Source organism: Arachis stenosperma, chromosome 6, assembly GCF_014773155.1.
Source record: "Arachis stenosperma cultivar V10309 chromosome 6, arast.V10309.gnm1.PFL2, whole genome shotgun sequence".
NCBI classification, from domain to species: domain Eukaryota; kingdom Viridiplantae; phylum Streptophyta; class Magnoliopsida; order Fabales; family Fabaceae; genus Arachis; species Arachis stenosperma.
This window is the reverse complement of record NC_080382.1, coordinates 126,859,105-126,873,517: the sequence shown is the minus strand read 5'-3', so window position 1 is coordinate 126,873,517 and position 14,413 is coordinate 126,859,105. Positions and strand designations below refer to the sequence as shown.

Below are 14,413 nucleotides of genomic sequence, written 5' to 3'. Positions count from 1 at the left end.
TGGATCTGAGTTGCATTCAGAGTCAGGCTTGAATTGGATTCTGAACATTGTGCCTCAGTGACGTTATCAGTAATATTGTGCGTAAATTGTCTAGTTCCTCTGCTTTGCCATAGCTTGGTGGATAACCATGTATTTTGTAACATTTGTCCATTGTGTATCCAAGCAATCCACAGTGTGAGCACAAAGATCTATCCTTATTCGTGAATCTCCTTCTTTTTCCTGAGAGATTTGGTATGTTCTGATTTTTTGCTAAGAAGGCAAGTTGATTCGGGACTAATGACCTCCCCAAAGAGTGGTGTTTCTCTTCTTGAACCACTAAAGATAGAACTTTGTTTATTGCAGGTAAGGGCTCCATAAGCAAGATCTGGCCTATGATTTTCATGAAAGAATTGTCCAAACCCATGAGAAAATAGTGCACATACTCAGCTTGCAAGAATTCTTAAAGCGGTTTAGCATCTCCACGATTGCATTGGACTGCGCGATAAGAGTTCAATTCCTCCTAAAGGACCTTGATCTTCGTAAAGTATTGCGAGACTGTTAGGGCACCTTGACATAAATTCATCAATTCCCTTTTGATTTCGAAAATTCGGGGGCCATTTCCATGTTGGAATCTTTCTTTAAGATCATTCCAAAGCTCTTCAGCAGAATCAGCATACACTAGTGAGGTAGCAATTTCTTTGGACACAGAATTCAAAATCCAGGAACTTACCACATCATTGATACATTGTCAAGTCTCAAATTGCTCTGGATCGAGCGCAGGATTAGGTCGGGGAACGGTTCCAGTAACGAAACCAAGTTTGCGTTTTGCATTTAAGGCTTTCTTCATGGCACGGCTCCAAGAATGATAGTTCTCCTCCGTAAGTTGTTGTGTTACTAACACCAAGTTCGGTTGATCAACCGGAGCGAGAAAGAAGGGGTCCGTCATTAATGCAGAAATTGGCAGCAAAAAAGGAAAAAGAAAGGTTCTGGAAGAAGCTTAAAGAGGATAGAAGAAGTGGTGTTGAGAGCGGAAGAGAGAGGTAAGGTTAGAAAATTTCTTCTGATACCATGTTAAACCAGTGATTTCAGAGAATGAAAAAATGATTTCATTTTCATCAAGTAACGAATGAGAGAAGTTAGGTTTTATATACAAGTGATTGAGGAGTAAAAAATTAGCGTTTGTAACTAACTACTGTAATTAATCTAATTTTACATAATTAATTTGTAAATACAAGTGGGTCTAATAAAAAGAGAGTATAGATGCAAAAATTTTGGAGGCTGAGGAGTTCTTTATAGCAGCGAGGATTAATGATATTTATTTGGGAGAGAGCTGGTTGATCTTTGATGTGTACTTTAATCATAATGATCAGATCCGACATCAACAATTTTAAAAATTTTCAGCGTTAATCACACAAAACATTGAGAAAATTGTTGTTGCTACAAGGGAATTACAATGCCATTACCAATCGATCTAAAAAAGAGAAAATAGGAGAAAAGTTTTCAATATCTATGGTAAAATTTAATGATTTCATTGAGAAAAATTTATTGGTTGATTTGGGTATGATTGGCAAGAAATTCACCTAGAGTAACAGGAAAAGAGAAGAAGATTTAATTCAGGACAGACTAGATAAGTGTTTGGTGACTAAAGATTGGTTACAATTGTATCCTAATCCGATGGTCCTTCGCCTCTTAGAAACAAGCTCAAATCATGCTCCATTGCCCATGGATTCCTCTCTTCGAACAGAGAAATCAAAATGCAGATTTAAATTCTAGGATAGATGGTGCGAATTGGAGGAAGTTAGGTGTTTAATTGAAAATATTTGAAAGACTAGTATAGATGGTTTGACAGTGGTAGCTCAAAAGATCAAGCTTTGTTGTCATAAGCTGGTAAAATGGCAGTAGTCCAGCAATTTTAACTCTAAAAAGACCATTGATCAATTATCCATGACAACTGAAAAGCTCGAACAAAGTGGAGTAGATATAAAGAGGTATTGAAATGATGGAACTAGAACAGAAATTTGAGAAAGCAGTACTTAATAAAAAAAAGATACTAGAAAGAAAAATCCAAGATTAAGTGATTTAACGAAAATGATAGAAATACCACTTTCTTCCATAGAAAATTTAAAAGCAGAACCAGGAAGAACAAGATCTGGAGATTGATTGATCCAATTAACAATGCAGCTTTCACGCGTCAAGGTATAGCAGTAATTACAGAAGATTATTTTCGAGAGATTTTTTCTTCCATAGTCTATGTAAAATTTTGATTTTTCGTAAAACTATTTTTCAGACTTTCTGCAACTGAAATTTGCAAAATCTAAGAATCACGATTCACTTCGTATTAACAAAGCGAACCCGATAAAAAAGTTCTTATTAAAATAATTTTTATATAAGGCGAAAAGGTACTTTTTAATGACCTTTAATTATTGGGTCAAAATTTATCCAATAAAAATCTTTTACTGATATTTTTTCATCAGTTTAGCTTCACTAAAATATTTTAAAATTGAGATAATATATGATACTAATATTTTTCATACTAATATAATTATCTGTTTTATTTAATATAATAAAAATTAATAATTAAATAATGACCACTTTTTGTAATTATCTTCCAAAAATTAATCCAAATCACACGTGTTTTATCGCTCATATAACTTTACCACATGTTAATTTAGTAATAAGCATGCTTATGTCACTAATATTACATCATATAAAAATATTATATTCTCACTCTTTTGCTTTTATAAAACCGGTTTCCTCTCCCTCTATCTAATACATCACATGCCAAAATTCATTGTCTTAATCTTCAAGAAAGGAAACTAAGACAAGACTAAGCAGAAAAAAGAAAAAAAGAAATTAAATAAATCACTCTTATAATCTTTTATGGCAAAAATAAATGCAAAAGTTGGTCTAAATTTGACAACTATAACTCCAACCTTCTTTAAAAAATCATGTTCAAAGCCATAACAATTTCTCAAGAAGTTTTTTACTGGAACTTTTATTCTATTAGACTCAATATTGTCCTTTATATTTTCATATTGTGAAGCTATCAACCTATACAAATTTCAAGCCACTGAATTTATCAAATTGCACCATGCATCTTGATGCTTAAGCATCTTTAAGAGTTTTTAGATATATTTTTTATTAGTTTTCTTAGATTTAAATTAAAATTCTTATATTTTTAATAAATTTTGATTATTAATCATATATTTAAAATTATGTTAAAATAATTGTATTTTTAGGATATAATTAAGTAAATTAGGATAAAATAAAATAAAAATACAAATACACTTTAAGAGAAGCTGCCGCCCAACTTCCAAGCCTAACTCTAAAGAGGTGGTACCTAATGCTCTATTTCCAACCTCAGTACCTTTGTGTCTGGGGAAAGGCAAAGTGGACTGGCGCCCAGTGCCACCCAAATCACAAGCACTGGGCGCCCAGCGCCCCTACATTAGGCCAGCGCCAAGTCCTTCAAGACCAGCACCCAATAAAGGAAGCTCAACGTCAAGTACCAATCCAACTCTCATAAAGTTCTAAACTCAATTCAAGATTCAAGATTTAAATGATTAGTTAGCAACAACCTCTTATAGAAAGATAAGATTTGGTTGTTAGAATTTAGATTAGATTAGATTATATTTAAATTTGAATAAATTGTTATCTTTTTCTTCGGAAGATAAGATTAATTTCTGAATGTCAATTAGTTAGGAAGTTAGAATATAAATAAGTGAACAAGGTTCACAAATATCGTTTTTGATCTCTGGATAATCGAATCATCATTGGAGTGATCTAACACTTCATTAGTTTTAGGTTTTTTTTTTTTAACACCATGAGTAACTAAATCTCTCTGTTAAAAGTTAGGAGTTTTGTTTGATTTTATAGATTAATAATATAAGTTTTTTTATTTTGATTTATGCTTTTCTACTTTTTCAATATTGAGTTTCGTATGGTTAGAAGTATTAGAAAATATTCTAATTCTGTTTTAGATTCTATTATTACTTCAAAAATTTTCATATTGAAACTAGTTTGAAACTCATCTCATAATCTTCAATTATTTAGAACTAGTCTTCGAATATGTGACATTTAATTCAGATATGGATAGTTTTTGAATATTATGTGGCTTAAAATTAAAACCATTCTTCACATCTTCTCTTAATTAGTTGATCAAAGGATTTACGATTAATTGAGTTAAGAAAAATTAAATTGTTAAGAAATTGAAATTTGATTATAAATGATTTGCTTTGAAAAGATTTTTTCACGAGTCAAATTAGAAAAACACAAATATTACTTTTTCTAAAAATTTCACATCTCGAAAGTTTTTAACGTTCCCATTCTTTGATTACTTTTTCAAATCTCTAAATCTCCTTTCTATCACAATAATTCTTTTTTCACTGTTCTTTAATCTACTTTAAAATTCACAATCCTCTTGTCAAGATTTAATTGATTTAATTAGAGATTCAATTAGACGTTACTTGATTCAATCCGTTAATTCTCGTAAGAATGATATCCATTCATTGGAGTATTATTTTATGCGATTTGGTACACTTTTATTATCTGAACATATCAATTTTGACTCATCACATCTCCACCATACTAGTATCCTCTGTTAACAAGAAAAAATAAAAGAATAAAATTGTTAATTAGTAGAAAAATAAAAAGATTAGTTATCCCGACGAATTGATACCAACTATGATGGAAGCTGTCATAACTGCTACCAATAGCATAGCAAGTAGCTTCGGGCTCCCATTCTACTAATGGGTTTTGGTTTTGAAAGATTAAGTAGTTTTTCTTTGTGGAGTGAAAAAAATTGTTTATTCACTAAGTATATACAAAAGGTGGATATGATGAATCGGTCCTAAACATTCCATAAAATCAAGAGACATCAAATGTTATTGTAAATAGTTTGCTGCTAATTAAACTTATTATCCAATTTTTTCTTCTCATAACTATATTAAGGAGAATCTTGTTTGGTTTCATCCTAAAACTATTATCAAACGTTTATGAAAAGAATAATATTTTCTAACACTTATAAAAAAATATTTATACAAAAATATAATATTATTGAGTAATAAAATATATACAGATTAAATAGATAATAAAAAATAAATTTAATAATATCTTACAAAAATATGAGAATTAAACTGAAACTTCACGTGAGTCGCACAGAAATCGCACGGAAGATGCATGGAATTGCTTGAAAATTTAAACTAAAAATTAAAGTTAAAAACAAGTAAAAAACCCTGGTGCTCTAATTAATTAGTACACAAAATTAACATCCTAAATGAGAAATTTTAACTATTGGGCGAAAGTCTTATCGTCTTTAAAATAAAAAAATATTGATGGATATGGAAAAGAGAAATACAAAAGTTGGTTTGAATCCAACAACCATAGCTATAACCTTTTCTAAAAATTCATGTTTAAAACCAAGTAATTTTTTAAGAAGTCTTTTGCTTGAACTTTTATTCTATTAGATTCAGTGTTGTCTTTTATATCTTCATATTGTGAAATTACCAGTTCATACAAACTCCAAATCACTGGATTTATCAAATTACACCAAACATCTCCACCATATTGGTATCATCTGTTAACAAGAAAAAATAAAAGAATGAAATTGTTAATTAGTTGAAAAATGAAAGGTTAGTTATCTTGACTAATTGATACCAGCTATGATGGAGGCTGTAATAACTGTTACCAATAGCTGTTCTACAAATGGGTTTTAGTTTTGAAAGATTAAATGCTTTTCCTTTGTGGTGAAAGAAGTGTTTATTCACTGATTATATACAAAAGGTGGATATCATGAATCGGTCTCCAAACATTTTATAAAATCAAGAGACATCAAATATTTCTATAACTAGTATGCTGTTAATTAAATCTATTTTTCAACTTTTTCTCCTCATAATTATATTAAGGAGAATCTTGTTTAGTTTTATCCTAAAATTAGTATCAAATGTTTATAGAAAGAATAATATTTTTTAATAATTATAAAAAAATTATTACAAAAATATAACATGTATTGAGTAATAAAATATATACAGATTGAATAGATAGAAAAAAAAAAATAAATTTAAGAATATCTTACAAAAATATGAATTAAACTGAAATTTTATGTGAGTTACACATAAATCGACCAAAAAATGCACGGAATCTCTTGAAAATCTAAACTAATAGCTAAAGTTAAAATTAAGTAAAAAATCCTAGTGCTCTAATTAATTAGTATACTAAATTAACATCCTATGAGGCATTTTAATTGTTGGTGAAAGTCTTATCGTCTTTGAAATCTAAAAATATTGATGGAAAGAGCAAAGATAAATGCAACAGTTGATGTGAATCCAACAACTATAGCTGCAACTTTTATTCAAAAAAATCATGTTCAAAATCATAGTAATTTCTCAAAAAAATCTTTCACTGAAATTTTTATTTCATTAGACTCAGTATTATCTTTTATATTTTCATATTGTGCAACTACCAACCCAAACAAACTCCGTGCCGTTGAATTTATCAAATTATACCATGCATCTCCACCATCCAGGTATCCTCTGTTAACTAATTTTTTTATATTTAAAAAAAATTAATTTATAATTTTAATATGTATCTTACTATTTTTAGAGTATAAAATAACTAAATCTTTTACCAAATACTTATGATCTTTAATAGAGGTGTTCAAATCCAAACCGATCTAAATTAAACAGTTCATTCAATCCAATTCAAACTGAAACCGATTAAAACCGCACTAATTTGGATCTGATTGGATTTTATTTTTTACAAACCGCTGGATCGGATCAAATTTCGGTTCTACTTTTCAAAACCGATCCAATCCAATCCAAACCGTACAATGTGCTATAATATTATTATTTTATTATTATATTTATAATTATACTTATAACATGTTTAATTTATTATATATTTTTATATTATTCATGTATTATTATTTAATAAATAGTTTATATTCAAAATGTTATTTATTATTTATTTTAACTAACCTATAATTTTATTTCTATGTTATATTATCGTTGGCTTTTTAAGATATTGTTGAGACTTGTTATGTCATTGTTAATTATTTAAAATTTGATGTTAAGACTTGTTATATGTATTTAATTTTTTTAATTTACAAAACCGCAAATCCAATCCAATCCAATCCAAACCGCTTGAAATTGGATGGGATCGGATCAGATTTTTTTTAAAAACATCATCCAATCCAAACCGTACCGCAAGTAAAATTAGTGTTCGGATCGGATAAAATTTTGACTCAAAACCGATCCAAACTGCACCGCGAACACCCCTAATCTTTAGAGACTTTTTTTTTAATTTTGTTTTACTTACGAGTCCTTTTTATTAGTGATTTAGTGCCACAAAATTTTAAGTAATAATTTATGTAACCAAATATTTATGTATAAATTTAAAGACTGTATTTAAAATTGAGATTGAAACTGAGAGATAGAAATAGGTAAAAAAAGACTGAGAGATTAAGACTAAATTAAGTTTTTTGCATTATGTTTGGTATAAAATATATTGTACTGAGTTATGTCCAAGTATCATGTTTGGTTTAAGAAAAATATAAAGATTGTGGAGTAGATTTAGAATTTTAAAAGTTAAATGAGAGAATTTTTAGAAAAAAAATGTTATTAAAGTTTCTGTCTTCAGTCTCAGAAATTTTTCAATTCCCTTTGTCCCTACTTTCTGAAAGTACTCAAAAAATTAAAATTTCGTGTCTCATGACTAAAATTTTAGTTTCAGTCTTTTACTACCAAATACAATACTAAATTTCAGTCTCCCAATCTTAGTTCTAGTCTATGAAAACAAACATTACTAAAGTGTTTGATTTTTTTATAAATGACAACAATATAATTTGAAAATATGTGTGACAATGATGAAACTAATACATGGAAACAAAAAAGTTAAGTCCAAGACTATAAAAAAGTTTAGTGTTCTAGGACTTAGATAAATTCTTGTTAAGAAGTTGAGCTTAGATATATCTCTCTTGTACCACTCTACTACCTGTGCTTTATGTTTAAGCCGTAAAACAAAAGTGGTATAGTATTACGACCTCTAAATTAAAATATGTACATATAATAGCAGAAATAATATAATAAACTAGGAGCCTTGAAGAACAGGTGAAATAAAAATCGTGAAATAAAAACGCAATGCTCAGAAAACAAGTTAACTTGCGTACTAAGAAAACTATAGCAATCAAGTATAAGATAACAAAAGTAAGAACAGAGGGGCAAAGATACAAAATAACAAGCTCCTAACTCAGCCCACGAAGTCAAGACTGGCCGGAGAATATTTACACTCATATATACATATTCAAAACCCAAATTTACATAAACAAAATCTTGTCTCTCCATGAGCCTCTAAGAGGGTCAAAAGAAATAAGTTATGCAGAGAGAAAATTAAGTACATATATATACATAACTATATAGCAAAAATAACCTGACAACCACTTCGCTTCAGAAGTCTAGACGCCTAACAAGGTGTCTCTCGACCTGCATCTGAAAAAAAATAACAACACAGTATGAGGTGAGAATCAGAGGTTCTCAGCATGGTGAAGGTGCCTCACATATAAGATATAAGGTCTTGGGAATGCCAGAGGTAATCCTAGAACGCCGACACTCAGATTATAAAGCTTCAAGTATTAAACAAAAACCATAAAAAAGTGGTTTTCTAAAAGTATCTAAGCCTAACTTATAACTTAATCTTGAATCTAAGTCCTACTGCCTTTCCTCCATACCTCCATCTCCGACAACATATCATAGACAAATAAGCAGATAAAGGCAAGCACAAGAAGGTTACAAGTACTGCAGGTATCAAATATGCATTTAAGATAGCAAATACACTTAGGCACACCCAATTAATTCACAAACAAGTAATTCAAGTAATATGCATATGATGCATACCTGTCCTATGGCTGATGAGTCTCATCTGTCGGTTATCAAGCCAACCCGACAAGTCCGGTTTGCTAAACCCTTGGACTGTCCCTCGACGTGCATCCCCAAGAGTCTATGCATAGTTTTTTTTCAAATAATCAATATTGCTCAATGGGGGTAACATTCCCAGGAATTTATAAGTGTCCTGTCACCCTTACGTCGTAGGGTCAACAGAGTATCGAGTTTTCGACCTATTACACGTGGTGGCAAGCCATGGTACTTTACCCAGAAAATCTCGTATCTCAGATCATTTGATTATTTAGCCAAATATCATACATAATCATTCATAGCATTTCATATTTAATTACTCACTTTTTCAGCTTTACTTCACCTCCAAGTTATCCCCATTTCCTAACTCCATCTGATTATCAGGTTTAATAATATTATTTATGACTAAAGAAATGAAAATAGAGGTTTAATAGTTTAAAATAGGATTTAAAACTCAGAAAACCATGCTTGCTGGAATAGGGACCACGCGTACGCGTGGGAGTGTAAAAAGGCAGCTCACGCGCGTACCCCCTTATCATGCGTACGCGTAGGTGAGTACATCATGTCACGCGCACGTGTGGGCTATGCGTACGCGTGGACATGCATGCTGACACATTACGCGTACGCATACGGCTACTCATGTGCACGCAGACAAAAATTCCATACCACGCGTATGCATGGACCACGCATACGCGTGGACGTACGTTTTTCCAAAAACCTGATTAGGCAAAAAGCTGCAGAATTACATAATTTCAAACCAAAATTTCTGACGTACATAACTTAATCATTTTAAATCGTTTTTCATTCATTCTTTGAACGACATAAATTTCATGAACCCAATTTTCATTTAAAACAAGTTGGAAACAAATTGAGGGTCTGAAAACCAAGTTTTAGCTCGCCGAAGTTCGGCCCAAAACCAAATTTTACAAAATTTCCAAACCTCATTTTCATTCAAAAACTCCATCCTTTTCATCACCAAACATGCATTTCTCAATACAATATACCCTTCCTCATCATCACAACAATCACCACAATAAGCATACCTCAAATCAACAATAATACACATACACCACTTAAATCCATCAACCTAAATCATAGCTTACAAATCCTATGCTTATAACACCACATGCCCTTCCTCATTATCACAACAACCTCCACAATAGTCATACCTCAAATCAATAATTCACCAAATCACCAATTAATCAACAAGCACCAAACCAAATATGTTCATCAACAAGATAATAAACAATAAATATACACATACATTCCAACTTATCCTATGGTCATCTAGCCTAAGTTTTCACAGAACATTATATATTAAATGCAAGAAACCTAAATCATACCTTGGCCGGTTTTCACGTACTGTCCAAAGCAACTCACTAAAACAAATACAATCCCTAAAAGTTAAATAAAACACTAGTGCTCAGCTTCCTCCAAGTTCCAATATCCACAATTTCAAGTTCCAATTATTTATTCACAACCTAATACACATTCATAACACATATATACCCAATTTAATACTCAAAGCACAAATTCAAAAAATTAAATAGAATTTATGGTATCTTTACCTTACCCAAGTTTCGTATAAGTAAGAGTGAACGCTTTTCTCAAACTAATTGAATCTTAAAATATCAAAAAGCAAAGAAATTCAACACCACCACTTAATTTTTGAAAATTAGGGGAAGGAGTGGCTGAGAGTAACTAAATAGCTTACCTATGAAATTGTTCCAGTAGAAATGTAGAACTCGACGCGGTGGTCGCATGACCGCAAACGGTGTGGCTATCGGAGCTCAAACGGAGGAGATACGGTGATTTGAATTTGGAAGGATGGTTAGGAACCCTTCTCTCCTTGCTGTATTCACGTTGTTGTTGCTGAATTGGGAGAGTAAATTAGCTCATTTAAGTACTGGACCGGTTGGGTTTACGGGTCCGATTCAACTAATTCGGTCCGTTCGGTTTAATTTTAGGCCGAATTCTTTAAAATTAATATCAAAATTCTTATTTTGATAAGCTCTATTCTAATTTAATATAATATTTTTATTTCTAATTTTTTATTAAAAATTAATTTATTAACTAATTATTTACTAATCTAATGGGGTTTATATCTCTTACATACACTAAAAATGTTTATAAGATGTAGAACATGTTAGCAATTGATTTATAAACAAAAGTTTTGAAAAATGCTTGATTTAGATAAAATATTGAAATTATTCTTAGTCTTTATTACATTTTTATCTTTTAAATTCATTTTAAATTATAAAATTAATTTCTCCAAATAATTATTGTATTAAATCATGTTTATTGAAAGTCACTTTGATTATTTTTTAGCCAAATATAACTGTTATGACTTTTGAAAAATCATCTTTAAATAGTTAACAAAAATAAGTAACTTTTTTGAAAAGTATAAAGTTAACCAAATTAACCCTAAATGTAGGATGCATCTTTCCTTTATTATTTCTTTATGTAATCTTCAAATATGATCTTGTTATTTGGAATTTCGTAATGCAACTATTTTATTTATATGCTATTAAATACCTTTTTAGTGATATATTTCAAATTAATCTCTAATCATTTTTGTTTTGGACAAACTGATCTCTAACGAAAAAAATTGACAAATTAGCATATTAAAGAATTATAAGTAAATCAATCGATAATAAAAAAAAAATAACTTAATCTTTTATTTTTATAAATTTTAGACAATTTATGAAAAGAGCCCTAAAATATGAGGAATTGATATGGTCCGCTGCTAAAACTAAGATTCATGGGGCTTATTAGTCCACTACACAAGGCCCATAAATCCAATTAAGAAATAAGCAAGTGTCCAGCTACCCTTTTAGGCTCGGCTACAAACTGTCCAAACAATATTTTTCTCACTTGAGATAGTGCTAACTTCAATGGAGTAATTAATTTATTCATCCGTTTAAATAAGTGTCAAAAATTTAAATTTTATCTTTATATACGCAGCAATTTATTAGTTAATGACAAATTTTTAAATAAAATTTCGATTCACAACAAATTAATCTTTAACTTACCTAATTGAAAAATACTGTAAAAAAAATAATAATAATACTAACTTTGTCAATTCTATTTTATTTTTAGAAAATTGCAAACTGAACCATACTTGGAACAACAATGTTTACAATAAAGGAATGTGAAACATATGAAATGTTGCTTATAAATTATTTCAAAAAAAGTTATTCAAATTTCATAGACCGCAAAAATTAAATTAAACTACTTTAAGTGAAAAAGGTTCTCCTAATCATAAAAATTTTACTATTAAAAATTAATATAAAGAAACAAATAACAAATGTAAAATATTAAAAAAGAGAAAAATTACAGGCCTATAAGAGCATTTTCAACGGAAGAAAATTTGAAGCCTGTTTATTGTAGTGTCAGAGGTAAAAAATGATTTATGCGTTGAAGAGAAAAAAAGTTGAGTTTTCACACTAATTTTGAGAAGGAAAGTCCCTTTAAATGGAGACTCTTGTTATCCAATAATAACTTATCATTTAGCAAATTATTTAAAAAAAAATAATTATATAAAATATTAATTAGTTAAATACTTAGATTAAATAATTAAATAATAAGTAATTCAATAATAATTATAATAATTAATTATATTAAATAGTTATATTTTTATTTTAATTAATAATTTATATTAATTATTTAAACAATAATTACTTAAGTAATTAAATGATAATCAATTTATTAATAATTATAATAATTAATTAAATTAAATAATTAAATTTTTATTTAATTAATGATTTATATTAATAATTTATATCATAATTAATATTAAACATTATTTATATTATTATATTAAAGTATAATTAATTAAATTTACTTACATCAAAAAATAAATTTAATTTTTACACTTTACAAAGTAATTTTTTGTTGGGTTGGTTATTTTTATTTTTGAAATTTAAAATGCTAACCACATTATTAAAATTAGCAGTTGTAAAACTAGCCGTTGCAAAATTAGCTGTTGAAAACTAACCGTTACAATGTTACTGTTATTATTAATAAATTAATATTTTATTACTCTATATATACCACTTATATACACTTCTATTCTCACTATTTCTTCTACTCGTTTTCATCTTCTTCCAAGTTTACGAAATCAAAGTTCTGCTAATATTATTTTTTGTTTGAAAAAATGGATCCAAACCAACTCAATTCTTTTTTCAATTATTTACAAAAATTTTCTCAAACTCCAAATATCCAACAATCTCAAACCTCAAACTCTCAAGTTCGAAATCAAAACTTCACACTACCGAATACATTTCAAAATATAAATCCACAAAATCATCGTAATTTCAATTTTCAAACTCCTTATAATAATTAATTTCCTATATTCCAACCACAAAATCAAAATTCACAAACACTACATTTTTCATTTTCATCCATATTTAACCCCTCTATCAGAAATGTTAATCCAACATCTTTACCATTTCTAACTCAATTTAGTGCATCACGACATAACTCATCTGGTGTTGGTGGCTCTTATAACTCATCCTCTCAGACTCCGATAAAATCTAGTCTAAATTCGCAATATTTAGATTTTGCCAACCCTCGTGAATTAGATGCTATCGACCTCAATGATGATGATACTGAAGATCAGAGACAAGATAGTATTCAACACTGGTATTAGAAAGATGATGAGATGCTGATCAGTGCATGGTTAAATATTTCAACTGACCCTATAGTTGGTACCGATCAAAATGGGAAAAATATTTTGGAGTCGAATTCACAGCTACTGTGTAGAATTTTGCTCCGACATGATAAGGTGGTAGTTGCATGTAAGAAACGATGGTATAAGATCAACAAGGCTGTTGCACAATTTGCTGGTTGCTACGATCAAGCTAGTCGAAACATAAGGAGTGGTTCAAACGTTGATGATATAAAAGAGTTGGCATATAAACTTTATTCCACAAATTATGCTCAAAAATTTACTTTTGAGAAGTATTGGAACATGCTTCGTTTGGAGCAAAAATGGAGAAGCCAACTATCTACACAGAGTGGAGGCTCAAAGAGAACCAAGGTTAGTGCAACTAGAGCATACTCATCCTCATCAAACCCAGATACACCGTTGGCAGACGAACCCGTTGTGGACTCTCCTGTTCGCCCACAAGGATCAAACGAGAGCAAGCGAAAAGGTAAGGAAAAAGTACAAATGTCTAAAAATATTAACAAAAAGAAATTATCGGTTGTTAAAAAACTATCTCTCATGGAAGATATTAAGAATGTTAGAGAAAAGCAACTAATGAATAGGAAAAAAGAAAGAGAAGAGTAGGGGGAACATAGAGCAAAGATTACAGCAATGAAGGAGAAGGAGTTACAAATTCAAGCGACAATGAAAGAACAAGAATTACAAACTCAAGCAGCAATGAAAGAACAAGAATTACAAACTCAGAGGTATATTAAAGAAATGGAGATAAATGCAAAAGAATGGGAAATGGAAAGGATGGCTAAGGAAAGGAAAAAGGAAATGGATATGCAAATACTTAATGTTGACACGTCTACAATGA

General features: G+C 29.7%; 1 protein-coding gene across 1 annotated transcript; it reads left to right on the top strand.

Annotated features, from left to right (window-relative positions):
* The first annotated feature begins 13,548 nt into the window (after positions 1 to 13,548).
* Positions 13,549 to 14,178, top strand: LOC130934573 (glutathione S-transferase T3-like). Its single transcript, XM_057864131.1, has one exon. It carries the CDS (start codon positions 13,549 to 13,551, stop codon positions 14,176 to 14,178), a length of 630 nt encoding a protein of 209 aa, XP_057720114.1.
* The last annotated feature ends 235 nt before the right edge of the window (positions 14,179 to 14,413 follow it).

Excerpts from the sequence above, each read along its gene's own strand:
- LOC130934573 (XM_057864131.1), top strand. The coding sequence starts at position 13,549 with ATGCTGATCAGTGCATGGTTAAATATTTCAACTGACCCTATAGTTGGT.